Source organism: Rhinolophus sinicus, linkage group LG05 (assembly GCF_036562045.2).
Source record: "Rhinolophus sinicus isolate RSC01 linkage group LG05, ASM3656204v1, whole genome shotgun sequence".
NCBI classification, from domain to species: Eukaryota; Metazoa; Chordata; class Mammalia; order Chiroptera; family Rhinolophidae; genus Rhinolophus; species Rhinolophus sinicus.
In genome coordinates, this window is record NC_133755.1 from 182,937,282 (window position 1) to 182,954,018 (window position 16,737).

General features: G+C 43.7%; 1 protein-coding gene across 24 annotated transcripts in view; it reads left to right on the top strand.

Annotated features, from left to right (window-relative positions):
* AFDN (afadin, adherens junction formation factor) overlaps nt 1-16,737 on the top strand; it is a 131,137-nt gene that overhangs the window by 74,665 nt on the left and 39,735 nt on the right. For 17 of the 24 annotated variants that reach the window (XM_074333846.1, XM_074333836.1, XM_074333835.1 and 14 more), the window contains 10 exons: nt 2,268-2,383; nt 5,623-5,684; nt 5,811-6,016; nt 7,950-7,970; nt 8,693-8,838; nt 9,159-9,253; nt 9,749-10,014; nt 11,331-11,474; nt 12,477-12,675; nt 15,707-15,810. In XM_074333846.1, the coding sequence (XP_074189947.1) occupies nt 2,268-2,383; nt 5,623-5,684; nt 5,811-6,016; nt 7,950-7,970; nt 8,693-8,838; nt 9,159-9,253; nt 9,749-10,014; nt 11,331-11,474; nt 12,477-12,675; nt 15,707-15,810 (1,359 nt within the window). The remainder of the gene's footprint in view (nt 1-2,267; nt 2,384-5,622; nt 5,685-5,810; nt 6,017-7,949; nt 7,971-8,692; nt 8,839-9,158; nt 9,254-9,748; nt 10,015-11,330; nt 11,475-12,476; nt 12,676-15,706; nt 15,811-16,737) is intronic. The other 7 variants (XM_074333840.1, XM_074333851.1, XM_074333844.1 and 4 more) reach the window with 2 other exon arrangements.

A 16,737-nucleotide genomic window follows, 5' to 3' on the forward strand; every position in this document is an offset into this window, starting at 1 on the left:
AGCGCCTTCCCTCTGAGCTTAGCGCGTGCTGGCCCCGGCCAGTCCTGCACGCAGGCCACTGCTGTCCCCTGACCACCTACCGTTCCCATCCGAAGGCCCACTTGTGTCTGCCCCTCTGAATGCTCTTTACACTGTTTGCACGCGGCCACCCCCGTTTCTCATACCTCAGCTTGTCACCTCCTGAACGGAAGTGGTCCTCGAGCTTCCGGGCGCTGTCACCACAGCTTACTTCAAGTTCTGTGTGCAGCCTTTATTCCCGGCTGAGCTCTTTTGTTTGTTGATTGGCTGTAGAATGTGAGCTCTGGGAAAGGAGGGCTCTTGCCGGGTAGGTTCACTGCTGGACCTCTGGTGCCTAGAGAAGCATGTGGTGCATGAAGGAGTCCCAGTAACGATCTCGGGAATAGTTGAATGAATAAATACTCTTGGGACCAGATATAACGGTCTTGATAAAAATTTTAGTTTTTATAAAATGTTTAGTCAACATTGAAAACTTGGTAAATTGAAAAATAAAAGTGAAAATCATTCATTCCTCCACAATTTATAGTTGGCTGTCGATAACATGTTGATGGATCCTTTTTTGAATTCTTTATGCATGTACATGTGTTAATTTATACTTTTTAACATCATTAAATCTGTACACACACACACACACACACACACAAATGTGCACACACAAACCTTTCTGTCCTGCTTCCGTTGGATTTTATTTTGTGAGGTTTCCTTTGAAAATCATTTAAAAACAAGCTAAAGTTGTTTTGTAATATGTTAGCGTATAAAATGCCATAATTTGATTATCTTGCCTTATTCATTTAAAACAATTTTTGGTAGTCTAAATATTGCTATCCACTGACCAAGCAGTTTTATTTCTATAAATGTATCTTATGGAAGTAATTATTGTCTATGAATATATATATTTATGAGCGTGATTGTCATGACTCTATACTGATGAAAATTTCAAATAGCATAAAGGATTCGTTTAATGAACTTTGATGAATAGACAACAAAATGTTTTATGGCTGTCATGCAGGGTCTCTAGTCCCGCTCCCCACACGAGAACACAGGACATGGTGAGGCCAAAAAGGAACACCCACGGAGCCAGATAGGGGAGTCACACCACTACATTCTCGCTGGCGGCTGGGTTGGAGACACAGGAAGCAGGAGCCACACGATCTGCTAGCTGCCGTCCGCACTTGCTAGCGTAGCCACGGCAGTTATATTAGTGGCTAGTGGCTGACCGGTAACAGCTGATGGCCAACTAGTCACAGCTGATGGCCATCTACTACCCGAGCCATCACCTTTCCACGTGAGGCCGAGAGCCTGGAAACTTCTCTCTGGGACTCTATCCCCACAATGGCCATTACAGTTCTGTAATGTAAAAATAATATTGTAAGATGTTTACAACATGAAAAAGAGTAATTTTGTTTACAAATCAAGTTGTATAATCTCATTTTTGGGAAATGAAAACCCAGAGAGACCCATACGGTGTAATCTCTAGTTGGTAAAACAAGGGTGTTTCTTACTTATCTGCGCTCAGTGTCTTCATTAAACAGAGGTAGTGGGTAATCTTCCATAAAGGGAGTGCGCTACAGTCCATTTCTTAGTTATCAGTGTATTGATTCTGTTCTGATTGTTTTCTTAATAAAGGTAACTCATCCTTTTTGTCTGCTCTAGGTTGGTTAGGAATGTGTACTGTTGGGAAGGATTTAAATGTGCTGTGTTGGGTTGATATACATGTGTGTTTTATCTCTGTTGTCTAAGGGCAAGAAATAAACCAGTTTCTATACTGAATTCTCTGTAGGTTTTGAGCTGTGAAAAGTAGAGTTTTAAGTCCTTTCTTAAAATTAACAAATAAAACGAAAGACCCTACCTCTTCATGTTGTGCGTTCTCGCAGCCCTAGCCTGACTGAAGAGAACTGCTTGGGATAAAGTCACTGTTGTCGCTGTGCTTTTGAAGAACCCCGTGTGTGTGTACTGCTTCTGCGTGCCTGTGGTTGGAAGCACCTTCTCGCTCTTTGGAAAGGAAGGTGGCTGTGTGTGTCTTACAGTTCCTCGGTGACAGTGAATGACAGTGTGTCCTGGGCGTGCCGCTCCTCCTGGACGTGCGTCCTCGCGTGCTGAGCATCTCCCGTCTGCTCGCGCTCTGCGCTCCTGTCGTGCCCCCTGCTTGGCAGCCTCGCAGCACAGCTTCCCCTGCAGCACGGGGTGTGAAGCGTGACGGCTGTGTGCAGAGTTTTAAACGCCCGGTGTCTTCCTTCCTCTTGGCCCAGAGCACCACAAGGCTGGACAGCGACAGGGGACCGTCTGCCTCCAGCCCCGCCGAGCGCGGGATGGTGAAGCCCATGGTGAGAGTGGAGCATCAGGACTTCCGCAGGCAAGAAAGCAGGTGGGAAGGAGGGAGCGGCCCAGGGAGGGCTTGGGGTGAAGGCCATTGAACCGACAGGGCTCGGCCAACAGTTTTAGCATGTCAGCAGTAGTTTTCAGAATATTTCCATTTTATGTTACTGACTTGGGAAAAAATATTCCATCAGCAGTTCTATCCCTTATGTGCCACCGAGTTGTCCAGTGGAAATAGGCGTGTTGAATTAAAATGTGTCTGTTTTGAATGTGCTTCTCTGCAAAAATGTGGGAGAGTTTTTATAATTTTAATATTTGTTAATTTATATACTTAGGTAAAACTAGTCATTTCCCCCCTTTTTAGAAGAAATCCTCACGTGTTTAAAAATACACAAAGCCAAAACTGATTTTGAGGGAGAGCTTTCAGGACTCACGGAGTGCCGTGGTGCTGTGTTGGGCTCCCTTGTGGTGTGTCTCCCTGTTGAGATGAAGGGGGTGATTTTGTTTTCTCCTCATTGTTCTTGCCTAGGTTTTTTCAATAGAGAGCCTCTGCCTTTTGTTATTTTCTTTTCTCACAATTTTTAAGTTATATGGTCTTAATAAGTCAATAAATTATATGACCTTAATAAGTCAGAATTTACTTTCTTGTGACCTAAAATTGTTTAAATGTTGAAAATTAACGTCAGTGCCTCAGACGTGTTCGTGTAGCCGATTCATTTACACTGCAGTATTATCTGTGCTGAGCACGTTTACTGTAGGCCTCTCATGTACTCAGACAGAAGCAGGGAAGTACAGTATGAATATTTTATCACGTTCTCATTATCAGCAGTGACACTGGGAGCATTCATCTTCTGGCGCTATTCAAATATTTAATGAGGCCATTCTGACTCTTACCTCCAGTAAGGTGTTAGCTGATGCAGGTGACTTGCTCAAGGTTACTTACCAATTCCGTGAAAGGCCACTGATAGAGTTTTTAATTTTCCAACTTCCAGCAGAGGGCACTGTGTATCATCAGATACTAATATCAGTCATCACAGGAGGTCAGTTTGTGCCTTCAGATGGGGATCTCACAGTTCTGAGCCCATAGAATTAAGTGAGTGAATGAAGACGTGAGAGGAAAGGTGGGTTAGGATAAGGCTTTTGGGATATGCAAAATGAGTAAGTAGAAAGAGTTAATAAGTAATAGCCGCATGTTGGTTAATTGTATGTCAGAAATTATTTTATCCTGTGAGCAAAAATTTTAATTAACTCTTTTCAAGGTCAGATGGTTTTGCTTTGCAGACTTACTAAAACAAAGGTTTTATTTGAAGTACAAGTATGTGTTATTTTGTTGATATTAAGGCAATGATTCTTCTCATTTTCAATTGTATTTTTCACATATACAGGTTGGTAAGCAATACTTAATTTGATATATTCATAAAAGTCTAAGTCACTTTAATAAGCATGTTTAAAATACTAATTTTAGTCAAGGAAGAAGTCTTTGAATGATTGGAGTGACTAAATTATCACTGACACTTGATTTTTTCAATGAGCATTTAAATTCCCTTCATTTTACTAGATTTGTTAAATTGAAGAAGAGACATAAACACTGTGTAAAGTTTGTCCAGGGTCATTCGTTGACATTAACTTGAAAATAACTACTTACCTGTAATTTTAGATGTCTATAAACATGGCAGGGTAAGAGACGCATGTTAAAATAGTTGCATTTAAATTATATCTGTGTATAAGAGCATTTTTACACTGAAATTGTTGAGTTAAATCCAAATTATAAACCATAGACTGCGTAAACTTTGAAGCATATAATTTGATGAAAATATTTTTGTTTTTACTTGTAATGATTACCCTAGTTTGAGTTGACTCACATTATAGTCTCTCCTTATTCATCTTTGAGTATGTGGAGAAGATGAGGATGGAGGAAAGAGAACTTTGTTGTTGGAAAGGAATTACTATTTTAGTTAGGTAGTCTATAACTGTATAAATCTGTAATCATAGGTGTTTGTTTATTTCTCATTTTTGAAGAAGTGTTCGTTATTTGAACTGACTTACTAGTAAGTGCACATAGCAGTGATTCCAGATACCTACTTCTGGCCCGTTACCATTTGTCTGATGAGATGAATAGCCTTGAATGTTCTGCGGGAAACGACTGTCATTTTAAATCACTAACCTAGTGCAAATATCCTGATATCTGTGTTGACTTCCCGTTTCACCAAACAGGAAGATTTATTTGCATCAATATTGACCTCATTTTGGTGTGAGCCAATATTTAACTCAATCGATATTTTCATTCCAGTTGTCATAATCCCTCTATTTAATTTTCTGGTAACTTTGCAGAAAGGCAAAACACATTTATCTTACACATTTTAGAAAGTTTGCGCTATTAATGGCTTTCAAATGTTTTTGACCACAGTACAAAACACAAAATCATATTTCACATTATGCCCTAGTGGACACATACCTGCATGTGTATATATGTGTACCTGAAAGAATTTCACGTAACAGTACCCTGACCTTACATCCAGCCAGTGGGGGCAGGGTGACACACTAGTTGAAGAAATCTTTAATTGAAGTTACCTACCCTTTGAATTAATTTGATCCTGAATACCTGAAAATACATAAATATTAGTTCAGTGCTAATGCTTAGAAATGTTCCAGGTTTCTCTTTGTTTATATTTTTGGCCTTTCCTCATTTTTGTAGTGTCAGGCTGAATGGTGAAAAGTGCCTGCAGTTTCTGTGACTTTAAGAAAAAGTGTGAGTGACTAGGATGTCTTTTATTGAGGCCTGCGTCAGTGCGAGCATTGAAAAATGCTACCCAAGTGGCTGAAGGGATCTTCAGGGACCATCTTGGGTGACTTTTATCAGACAATAAACACAATGACTAGCTCTTGGGAAATTTCTCTCCCTGTAAGAGCTCGGTGCCAGGCTTGACGTGGTGTAGATTTTCTCTGTGTCTTTTCATGGTGACTTGAGCCGTGGCTGTAGCAGCTGCACAGCGGCCTGGTCTCTATGTGCTGCACAAAGTCTTCGTGAATAATAGAGAATCATGTCAGATCTGCTCTCAGGACAGAAGCAGATACTTCAAGGAACTGACTTCGGAGGAGCTGGGGGATGATAACTCTGAGTGTCTGAATATTCAAATACACTTCCTGTGGAGGCAGGGCATTGGGCTGTTTATTATTTCAGAAAAACTGTACACAGATGTAAAAATAGTTCTGAAAGCTGCACAGGTGGGCAGTGATGTTAGGAACTGCGTGACCTGGTTTTCAGAGATGGCAACGTTATTTTTTCAGAACTCAGGACGCTCCTGGGCCTGAGGTGACGCTGCCTGCAAGCATCGAATTCAGGGAAAGCTGTGAGTAACTTCAGATTCCATTGTTAGTGAATTACTGCTTGTTCCATTTTTCTCCATCTGATTTTCATGGGTTTTTGTTTTTGTTCTTTTTTTTTCTTTTTTCTTGTTTTTGAAATCTTTTCACAGCTGAAGATTCATTTTTATCTGCCATTATAAATTATACTAATAGCTCTACAGTCCATTTTAAGTTGTCACCTACATATGTATTATATATGGCATGTCGGTATGTATTGTCCAGCCAGTACAGACCTGATGTCAGTCCTACAGAACGTACTCACAAAGTGATCGCAATAGTCAACAAGATGGTGAGCATGATGGAAGGGGTGATTCAGGTAAGTTCACCTGCAACGCCACGCCAGTCCCTAATGTGCTTGTTCTTTTGAAGTCAATCAAGTTTGTTACTGTAATGTTTCAGATTTGGTTATATGTTTGCCTTTATATTAAGAGTTTTTTTTCTAAATTAAAAGTTATATAAATTGTGTTGAAAAATGTATACCTTTAAAAGTTGAAAAGAAATGTAAATTTTTTACTGTTTCTTCCCTACAGACTTTAGAATAAGGGAAGATAAACTGTGTATATGGTAACGTAATAATCATGAAAGAGACCCTTAAAATTATAATACTTGTGAGAAAGTATTGCGACTTGATGTGAGTTTTCTTAGAATTTTTTAAAAAGTTATTGAGATGAAATTCACATAACATAAAATCAGCCCTTTTACAGTGACCAGGTCAGTAGCAGTTAGTGCATTCACAGCTGTCGCCCCTCTGGTTCTGCGACATTCCCATTCCCTGCAGTAGAAGCCCACCCCATCGGGTCGCTTCTCCCCAGTCCCTTCCCTCCAGGCCCTGGCAGCCCCTGTTAGAATTCTCTAATGGCTGTAGATGCACTTGCTCTTTTGTAACGAGCCTCCTGTGGTGCCGGTAGGATTGTCTGCACTGGTGTGGGCGTGATGGGCATCACGGCGCTTCTCACGATGAGTTCAGGTCAAGTTCTTTCATAAATCTGTTGGGAAATTTCGGAAGCAAGGGTATGTTCTCGGTAGAATGGCTTGTTTCTTTTAGGTACTCTCTCTAGTTGATAAAATTGGCACAGCAGTTTTCCATACTTACAGATAATTTGAAGATTTAATCTTGAACTTACAGATTTTAAAAATAGTTTTCCTAAATCACATGGCAATGCAGCATTCAGCTATAAAACTTATAAAACTTGCGGATGTAATGTTGAGTGACAGGATTAGACGGTTAGGTTGTGTTGTCCTGTCAGGATAGTTTGAAGCTAACGAATCTTTTAATTCCCTCAGAATTGTTTTAAAGGCCAGAATTTTTAAAGAAGTGTTTCTCTTATGTTTGAGTGGTTAGCACATGCATTTGATGGAGTCAGGATTCTTTTACCCAAGTGAGGACAGGGATTAAAAAAGAGAGTCATTTTATTTGGATACTATTTTGTTACTCTGTATTTTACAAACAACCATGATTTCCTTTTCAGTTGTCATTCAAAGCCATTGTCTGTCCCCCATCGTGTTTGAGTTTCTAAAGCCTATTTCAAATAAAGTCCTGTCATCAAACTGCTTTTGATAGACTTTTCCATGTTGAATTTGAACTAGTCATTGAAATCACCATGATCAAATCAAGTCTTTTAAACTTCAGATTTAGGTTTAGTATGTGATTGGAGGAATCGTAACATTTTAGTAAGAAACTATGATAGTAATTTAAATTCTTTAATTTATAAAAACCTACTTTCCAAAAACAGTTTATTCCTTTTTAGTATAGGTATAGTATAGTATAGGTATAAGACTTTTAATCCATTGTTAGGTTCTCAACTTTTATTTTGGTTGTTTCTGTTGGTCTTTCCTGTCTCTTTCACTATTAATTAATCAATCCAGGGGAAGAGACTATGTTCCGGACCTTTCAGTAGTCGGATGCAGTGCCATCGGGACGTTCAGCAGTCCTTCCTTTGTGAATCTTCTAAAGAGATCCATATGTTCATGTGTTGATTGGAACATCGTGAGCGATAAGCTCTCTAGGAACTGACTTAGTTATTGTCCCAGTGGGAAGAACATAGCACTAACTAGTCCCTTACGGCGACGCTCCAGGAGCTGCCTGGGCACCTTCCATGAGTGTGTAATTCGAGAAGAACCTATAACTAAACGTCGTATCTTCATGTCGTACCTTCATATTGGTGTTTGGATTTTTTTGAACTATCATGATTGTTTACAAGTTTCTTTCTCTCGTTCTGCTTGATTTCCCCTCGTCTGTTTTTCTCCAGGAAGTAGACCAGGTTGATCAGGTAGGACATACTGCTGGGACCTGGTCCTGGCTGTGTTGGCTTAGCTGAGTTTCTCATGCTGCTTCCATGTCAAATACAGCACTACAACTGGACTGAGCAGTTCATAACACTCATTCAGCAGCAGAACATGCACTACTAAAATCCTTTTGACTGCAACCTTTATCGGCATTTCATAATTTCTGCTTAATGCACTTCAGTGTGAATATGAAATGACAAAAGTTCTGTTTCTTCTCTTTATCGTTTATCCTTGGTTCCTATTCTTTGGATCTCATCTGAGGTTGCCTGGCCTGCACATGTGGTCGGGAGATAAGGCGATAGATCAGTACTTGATACCGAGTTGCTTGGTGTCCAAGCCAGTGACTGCGAGTATCAGGGTGGCTGTGGGTGACCATGGGGACGTGTGTGTATACTTCACAGATTACCAGATAATGCACAATTGCCAATTTGGTGTTATAGTATTTGCTGTCTCCATTTCTCCATTGATTCTAAATCGTAGCTAATTAGATCCATGTATCTGTACATAAACCCCAAGAAGTGGTTATGTATTTGCCACCGCTGTGAATGTACCCAAATTCCTTTGCAAATATCTGGTATCTGTGGTAAATACCCGGTGACGTGGGAAGGTACTGGTCTATCTTCAGCAGCTTTTCAAGAGCATCCCTTTTTGTGTTACTGTCTTGGTTTGTTCTGTAGCTGCTTACGGAGATGTGTTCTGTCTGCAGAAACAGAAGAACATCGCAGGGGCACTTGCTTTCTGGATGGCAAATGCGTCTGAGCTTCTCAACTTCATTAAGCAGGATCGAGACCTTAGCCGGATCACCTTGGATGCCCAGGATGTTTTAGCACACTTGGTGCAAATGGCATTTAAGTAAGGACCACAGTTCTGGAGACACTGTTCTATAAAGATTTAAATCGTATATTTTCTTGTTGAATTTTCAAAACAAATTTTAAAGGTTTTCATTTACTCTAATTGAAAATGAATATTAAGAAGCGTAAATAACTATGCAAAATGTGTTGACTTAATAAATGGAATTCAGTGAACTATGTTCCACGGATCCTGAGAATAAAACTATTACATTTTTAAATGAAAATATTTTTGAACAGTACAAACTGTTTTGCACGTGATACCATGTCTGACAATAGCAGTGCCACATGTTGAGATCATTAACACTGTTTACGTATTTTCAGGTACCTGGTTCACTGTCTTCAGTCAGAACTGAATAATTATATGCCAGCCTTCCTGGATGACCCTGAAGAGAACAGCCTGCAAAGACCAAAAATAGGTTAGGATATTCTTTTCCTCTTTCCTTCTTCCTTTCCTCCCTCCCTCCCTCTTTCCCTCCTTCTTTTCTTTTCCTCCTTCCGTTCTTCCCCTCCCTCCCTCCTTCTGTCCTGCCTGTTTTTCATTTTAATATTTAATATATATAAGAGGGAGGTATTTTGCAAATAAATGAGCTATCCTATTGGATTTGGCATTCTTAGGAAAATCATCAAGTTTCACTGTCGTACGCTTTGTTTAGCAGCAGTTCTCATTGTGGAATGCCATGCTGGCTGTGCCTTTTAGAAAGTCCCTTAGTGTGTGCGTAAATGCTAGATAGATCTGGGGAATCCCCGTATATAGTTGACAGCCACCACGTCGCGCTGCCCATTTGAGACGGGTATTCTAGACATGAGTGGAGCAGGCCTTCCCGTAAGTGCCATTATCTGGCCCACGGCTGCTTCATGAGGCTCTTCCCCGATGCCATTGCTACCCTGCCTCACCCTGCGTTTCTGAACAGACGATGTTTTGCACACGCTCACGGGTGCGATGTGTCTGCTGCGGCGATGCAGGGTCAATGCGGCCCTGACCATCCAGCTCTTCTCTCAGCTCTTCCACTTCATCAACATGTGGCTGTTCAACAGACTGGTCACCGACCCCGAGTCGGGGCTGTGCTCCCACTACTGGGGCGCCATCATCCGCCAGCAGCTGGGACATGTGGAAGCGTGGGCGGAGAAGCAAGGCCTGGAGCTGGCCGCCGACTGTCATCTCAGCAGGATTGTGCAGGTGGGCGGTCCTGGGGAAGGACTGGGACGCAGCGGACCCTCAGCAACCCCCTTTTGGGCTTTTTACACAATGGGACCCCACAGTGTATACGTTTGCCTGGGTCACTATAATGAAGTACAACACACTGGGTGAGAAATTTATCGTCTCAGTTCTGGAGGCCGGAAGGCCAAGATCCAGGTGGGCAGGTGAGGACTGTGAGGGAGAGTCTGTCCCAGGTCCCTCCCCCAGCTTCGGGTGGGTCGCTGGGTATGTGGGTGTTCTGTAGACGCATCTCCCCCACAGCCACCATCTCTGTCCTCGTCTGCACAGGGCGTCCACCTGTCTGTCCACATGTCCGCTTCTTGTAAGGACATCAGTCGTAGTAGATCTGCTTGATTACACTCGCAAGGCCCTGTCTCCAGATGAGGTCACATTCCGAGGTGCACAGGGAAGGACCTCAACATACCAGGGTAACCAGTAGGACACGGATCCTTCAGTGGTCCTTTTTACTCAGAGTAGGAAAGTATGTGTCCTAAAGCTCCTTTCTAGAAGGCAAATTCTTACTTAAAATGGTTACTAATTCACTCTTAAGAATGCGAAGCCAGGGGGTCACAAAGCAAAAACCTATCTACAGTAGGAGATACACGAAAGAGCGAGAAAGGACTCTGAGCACAGCACTCCAGAAAGTCATCGAGTCACAAAGGAAGAGCAAGAGAAGAAGGGAACAGAAGAGTTCTGTTGTGGAACAGCCGTGTCCTAAAGGCTTCACCAGTTCTGAGGGAATTTCTTAGGTGTTCAAGACAGAAACTGCTGTTTTACACTTAAGGAAAGGAGTATCCACAGTCTCAAAACCTAGGGCGAATTTTTGTTATTACACTGTAGTTTTGTATTTTCTTCTCAGTTTCTTAAGCTAGTCTAAGGAGATTTGGCACAGAAAGAGGCAGCTACCTACCCTCCTGCTTTAACTGAGTCAGCTGGTTATAAAAAGGCCATTGCAGTGAGCCCATTCAGACCCCAGAAATTGAATTGATCACCTGAATGGCTGCGGAAGTATTTCCAGGTTCTAAGAGACTTTTTTAAATGCTCTATGAACATACAATTGAATTTCACTATATGTTTTTTAGTAAGATGAAAAGGCCACATAAAAACCTTTTGTAGGCAGTGCTTTCAGTTCAATTTAATGTATATGGTTCATGTTCATGGAAGTTTGTTTTCTTAAAAATATCCTGCATTTCAAAATCAAATTAGCACGTTACTACCATTGTACAAATGTTCATAAAGGGGAATATTTATGAAATACTTCTAAGGCATATTTCCGTTGTTTGTTCTCCTCCAAGGCGACCACTTTGCTTACGATGGACAAGTACGCACCTGATGACATTCCCAATATAAACAGCACCTGCTTTAAGTTAAATTCACTACAACTTCAAGCCTTATTACAGAATTATCACTGTGCACCCGATGAGCCCTTTATACCGACGGTGAGTGAACGGTGCCACGTTACTACCCGGTGGTGCGGGACACGTTTGCACAGGGAGATGTGGATGAAAAGCAAAAAGGAGAACTTGTTTAATAAGTGACCTTATTTCCTGAGAATTAGATGGCTTACTCTAATAGAGAGGTAAGTTAATTAGATGGTTGGATCCATCTGTTGACCTCCAGTATTGCATTTATGCCAACAAAGGACATCTGTGAAAATAGCTCCAAACTAGGTACCACCGAGTGTCCACAGTGTCCACAGTACCAGGTATAAATAAGTCAGCGTCGTGGATGTAAAGGAATACGGCCCTGAGTGGAAAAGAATGAACTGTAGCTACATGACAACCTGGATGAGCATTAGGTCATAATTTGCACAGGAATTAGGCAGATACAGGGCACAAAGAAGTGCTTCCAGCTGTCTGAATTTTAGGAGCCGACAGGAGCACGGGTGTGGGAAGCCTGGGAGCGGTGCCTTTGGGAAAGGCGGGAGGGCGTGTATGCGTGGTCGCTGCTCGGCTGGCGCGCTTCCGCTCCCTGAGCTGGGTGGTAGGTGAGCTGCTGTGTTCACGTCAGTGTGCTGTGAAGTCAGGATCTGTGCACTTTCCTGTCTGTTATGTGTTAATAAAAAGGTTTTAAACAGAAACCACTATAACCCATAATTCAGAAGTCACCGCTCTTCCTATGTCATTAAACAGTCTACAAAAGTGGGATAATTAGCACTGGATGTTACAGAATTGTGCAAGGAAAAAAATGATTCCTTTTGAAAAGAGGAAAAAATCCATTTTCTTGTGACTACACAGCTTCTGTTCAAAGCTACACATTACTTGAAATCAGTCATGAACGTCTCGGTTCACATGCTGAGGTGTGTGCTCAGCTGGTGGTTTGCTGCCTTACCCCTGGGCTGTGGATATACTGGCCGGTTGCTGTCCCTCCTGGATGGCCCTGTACCTGCGCGAGCTGCGCCAGCCACACAGCATCTCTGATTCGGCCTGTTTCCCAAGCAGGACCTGATAGAAAACGTGGTGGCCGTCGCTGAAAACACGGCCGACGAGCTGGCCCGCAGCGATGGGCGGGAAGTGCAGCTGGAAGAGGACCCTGACCTGCAGCTGCCCTTCCTCCTGCCCGAGGACGGCTACTCCTGCGACGTCGTCAGGAACATCCCCAGCGGCTTACAGGAGTTCCTGGACCCTCTGTGCCAGAGAGGTAAGCGCCGCTCTTGAGCCGGGGCTGAGGTCAGGCCAGCGCTGACTCCTTCCCTTCTCGGCGTTTCCTGAGCCTGGTGGCTGGACTCGGCCTCTGGAGGCCAGTTGTAACTTGGTGTTGGGACCAGCCCAGTGGGGTCATTCAGGTCAGCACAAGTGTTGGCCCCAGATTGCCTGAGTTTTGATCGCACCCTCGTCACCTACTGTCTCACTGTAAAGTGGGTGTGGTGACAGGACCCGCCTGTGGGACTGCTGTGAGGATGGCTGGGTGCCTGCGCGGCTCTGTCAGGGCCGCGGCGCTGTCACCGGGGCCAGGCCAGCTCGTGGTTTGCGCTAAGACCCCGGCCCTGGCACAGCTCCCCTCCCGAGTTCATCACCGTCTGGCCTGCGTTTTCTCCTTCGCGGTCAGCGGTCAGCGGTGAGCGTACCGTCCCCGTGGTACCGGAAGCCTGAGCTCGATGCCACCCAATGTTAGTCCCTGCCTGCTGCCCTTCTGCAGCGGAGCTCAGATGCAGGCGTTTCAAACGAGTAACGAGAATAATAGAAAGGTTGTGGTTCTATGTCCATAGGTGTATCAATTCAGTGAGTGTGATTTTTAACCAGTGAATATTTCACTCACCTCAGTAGATTTTATGTCTTCAAAGATTTTCATAGTTTACGCAGTTGGCTTTACAGAAGCTGCTGCTTATAAGGAGATGGGAGTGTGACTGTCCTCAGGTCTCGGAGAAGCAGAGGCTAGGTGGCTCGGGGTCTAAAAGGACCGAGTGGGATGGTGAAGGGACGGGGGCAGGAGTGGGCAGGGGCTGCCCCAGCCCTGGTTGAGGGCACACGGGAGCCCCCGAGCCAGGGGCGCCTGTTACAGGGGCCTCAGCTGGCCCTTGGCACCAGAAGTGTGTCCTCACACTAACCCAGCACGGCGGTGGGCCCGGGGGCAGCAGCGGCCACCGGGCTGCTGAAAGGTCCCTTCCATACTGTCCATCCCCCCATCTGAGACCACAGCTGTCAGCGCCGCACCCACGTTCATCACGGCAGCGGCCGGCCGTGGGCCCGTTCTGCCACTGCGGCAGCCTCCACACTGCCTTCGGACATTAGAACCAGGCTCTGTTTCCGGCTCCGGCTGGACGCTCTCCCCCATCACCTGTGGGACTGTGGAGCGTGCCGTCCCCCTCCAGTCTCGGTCTCCGCCTGGAAACACACTGCACATGTGACCGCTGTTGAACAGTGCGCTGTGCGTCCTTGCGGGGCCTTTGGGCCTTTGGGCCTGTTCCTGCTCCTGCTGTTGCACTTACAGGCCTTTCTGTATTTTCTTCAATTCCACTCAGGTGTCCCTGTGTCCAGACAACCTCAGCCACGTCCTAACACTTAAGCGACTTCCCCACCAGGGATCCTTATGTTCTGCTGTGTTTTGTGGCAGCACTTGAAACACATTTATAAACATACTGCTTCACTTCCCCTACTGAGCGCCTGGCTCCGGGGGCTGCGTGCCCGTGCCCGGGACCTCCCCTCGGCCCTGCGGAGTGCTGACCTTCCGGACATGTGATGCTTTATCAGGTCTGGGCTTCAGCACCTCATTTCAGGTGTTGAGATGGTGACGTAGCCCAGAACACACGTGCCTTGAGAAGGCTCGTAAAGAATTGGGCATTTTCTTTTATGACATCAGTGTTTTTAATTCTTCATGCTCAATTCTTTTTGCAAGCCAAATAAAGTGCTCGCAATTTATATTCTTTCTGTTTTTTTGTACAATACGATTGATTCTGCGAGAGGAGGCTATAAAATCAGCATAGACTCACGCCTGATCTGAGACGCATTCCTTAAACTAAGAAAGCAGGAAGTGTCTGCTTGCAGTGTGCTCCAGACTTGTTGTGGGAAACCTGATGTTTGAAAAACAAAGAAAATAAATTACAATTGTTGGAATTTCAATGCTGTGATAATTATAATTCCTAGAACAGAAGAAAGACGTTAAGTTGTAGATTATATTTCAGTGAAACCGGATTGAAACCGTTTTGTTTTTTTTTAAAGGACTAAAACTAAGTAAAATTAATTTATGTTCTGACTTGAAGTATATTTGTGGCATCTCCTTTTCTGTCTACCGTGAACAACCTTATAAGTGTCCAAATATACTCCCCCCAAATTACCCTTCCTGGTGGGTACCGGAGTGGAAGAGAGTCCCAGCACATGCCAGCCTGGCCCCCTGGCCAGTGCCCACACCTCAGGGTTAATGGAGACTGGGTGCTCCTGAGAAGCTGTGTGTGGCACACTGGGTGCTTCTGGCAGCTGTTAGCTGCTAATAGTAATGAGGCCACTGGGAGAAACTTAGCAAGACTTGTGCGAGGCTTGTGTGATGTGACCTTTTCAGAAAATTTCTGAGAAACACGAGAAGACCTGACTAAATGAAGAATGCTACATTTTGAAGTGAAAGACTTCATTTTGTAAAGATGTCACCGTCCCTGATGAAAATATCAATGGTATTCTTTAAAACATTGTAAGATGATTCTGAAATTTATTTGTAAGTAATTAGAGTATTACTTGTAAGGAAATTTGGACAGAGTAATGACGAGGGGCCTGTCCTCCAGAATTGCTGTGTGAGTCAAATAATATGCGGGCTGTAAGTCAGGTGGCCGGTGTCTGGGAGTGCAGGCACACATCCAGCAGTGCCACTCGGGTCCCTCCTGCCTGTCCCTTTGTCAGAGAGGGCCTCTCGGGCCACGGGGTAGGTGGAGAGTTAGCAAGGCATTACGCTATGCATCAGCAGTCACCCACAGATGTGAAAACAGCGGTTCTTGGGAACAAAGGAATGGGGAGACCCAGCTATCTTTTCTACCTGGTGTTGGACCAAAACAAATGTATGATTTTCAATGTCTGCTAATTCAGTTTTCAGAGGGAGTAAAGGTGTATGTAGAGTAAGAATAATAAATACTGTCATGAGATGTCAAGTACTCGAGGCCTTACGCTCTTCCCTTGTTGAAGATTGTAGTGTGTCTGACGTGCTCTGCCTGTCAGTCTCACAGCGACTTGTTTGTTCTTCTCCTCAGGTTTCTGCAGGTTGGTTCCTCACGCACGCTCACCAGGTACCTGGACGATATACTTTGAAGGTGCAGATTATGAAAGTCACCTTCTACATGAGAACACGGATCTGGCAAGTATTGGATGGGTGCTAGGTGGGCCAGAAAAAGAAGTGTGTTCCTTATGACGTGAAAATTTGATGCAAATTCATTCCTCGCTTATAGTGAACGTTCTTGTGATAGGAAAGCTTTAAAATCTCCTCTTAATGCTAATTTTACTAAAAAATCTTAAACCCATGACTTATATAGATACAAGTCTTTATTTTTAGACCATGTCTGTACAGTTTTGTCTACAAACAAATGGTGCTTTTTTAAGTAAAGAATCTTTGTACCTACAGTTACACCAACCTTAACATTAATATGTATCTTTATTGGAAGATGTTTTCTTTTGCTAAAAGTATTGTCTTGATCATTCTACCTTGTCTTAAATATGTATCAAATCATTTACTAATGTTCCATAAATTTCTGAAAGAGTGGTCAATTCCAGTATTTACTAGCTTCATACATTTGAAGGGAAATCCTGTTTTGCTTCATACAGAGCATTTCAAACCAGAAGGCTGCTTTCCCTGCGCCCTAGGAGGCGGTGCCAGCCGAAGAGTGCTCATGCCACACACACGAGCACATCTTTCTTTGAAATGCCAGTCCAGAAGAAATAGGAAATTTTTCTGGTTTGAAGTTTTTTATTTAAATTTTTCTATAATTGCCATTTTCGTCTCTTAAGCCACTTAAGAGTTCAAGGAACAAGCAGATGTCGGCGTGACTATGAAGAGGCTCAGTGCATTACGTGTGGTTGGATGTGGCAGTTCAGTCACCTCTGCCCATAACCCCAGACGGCATGGAATAGAACAGTGTGTCTGGGCCAAGATTGAGAGATTCTGGTCCTGAGAAACAACCACAAGTCTCGTGAAGCTTCAGAGACTTGCTTGTGTGTCCTGAATTCCTCGTCGGTACTCAGTCGTAATGAGTGGATTTCGGTTTAGTAGCATACTTTAGATTTGAAT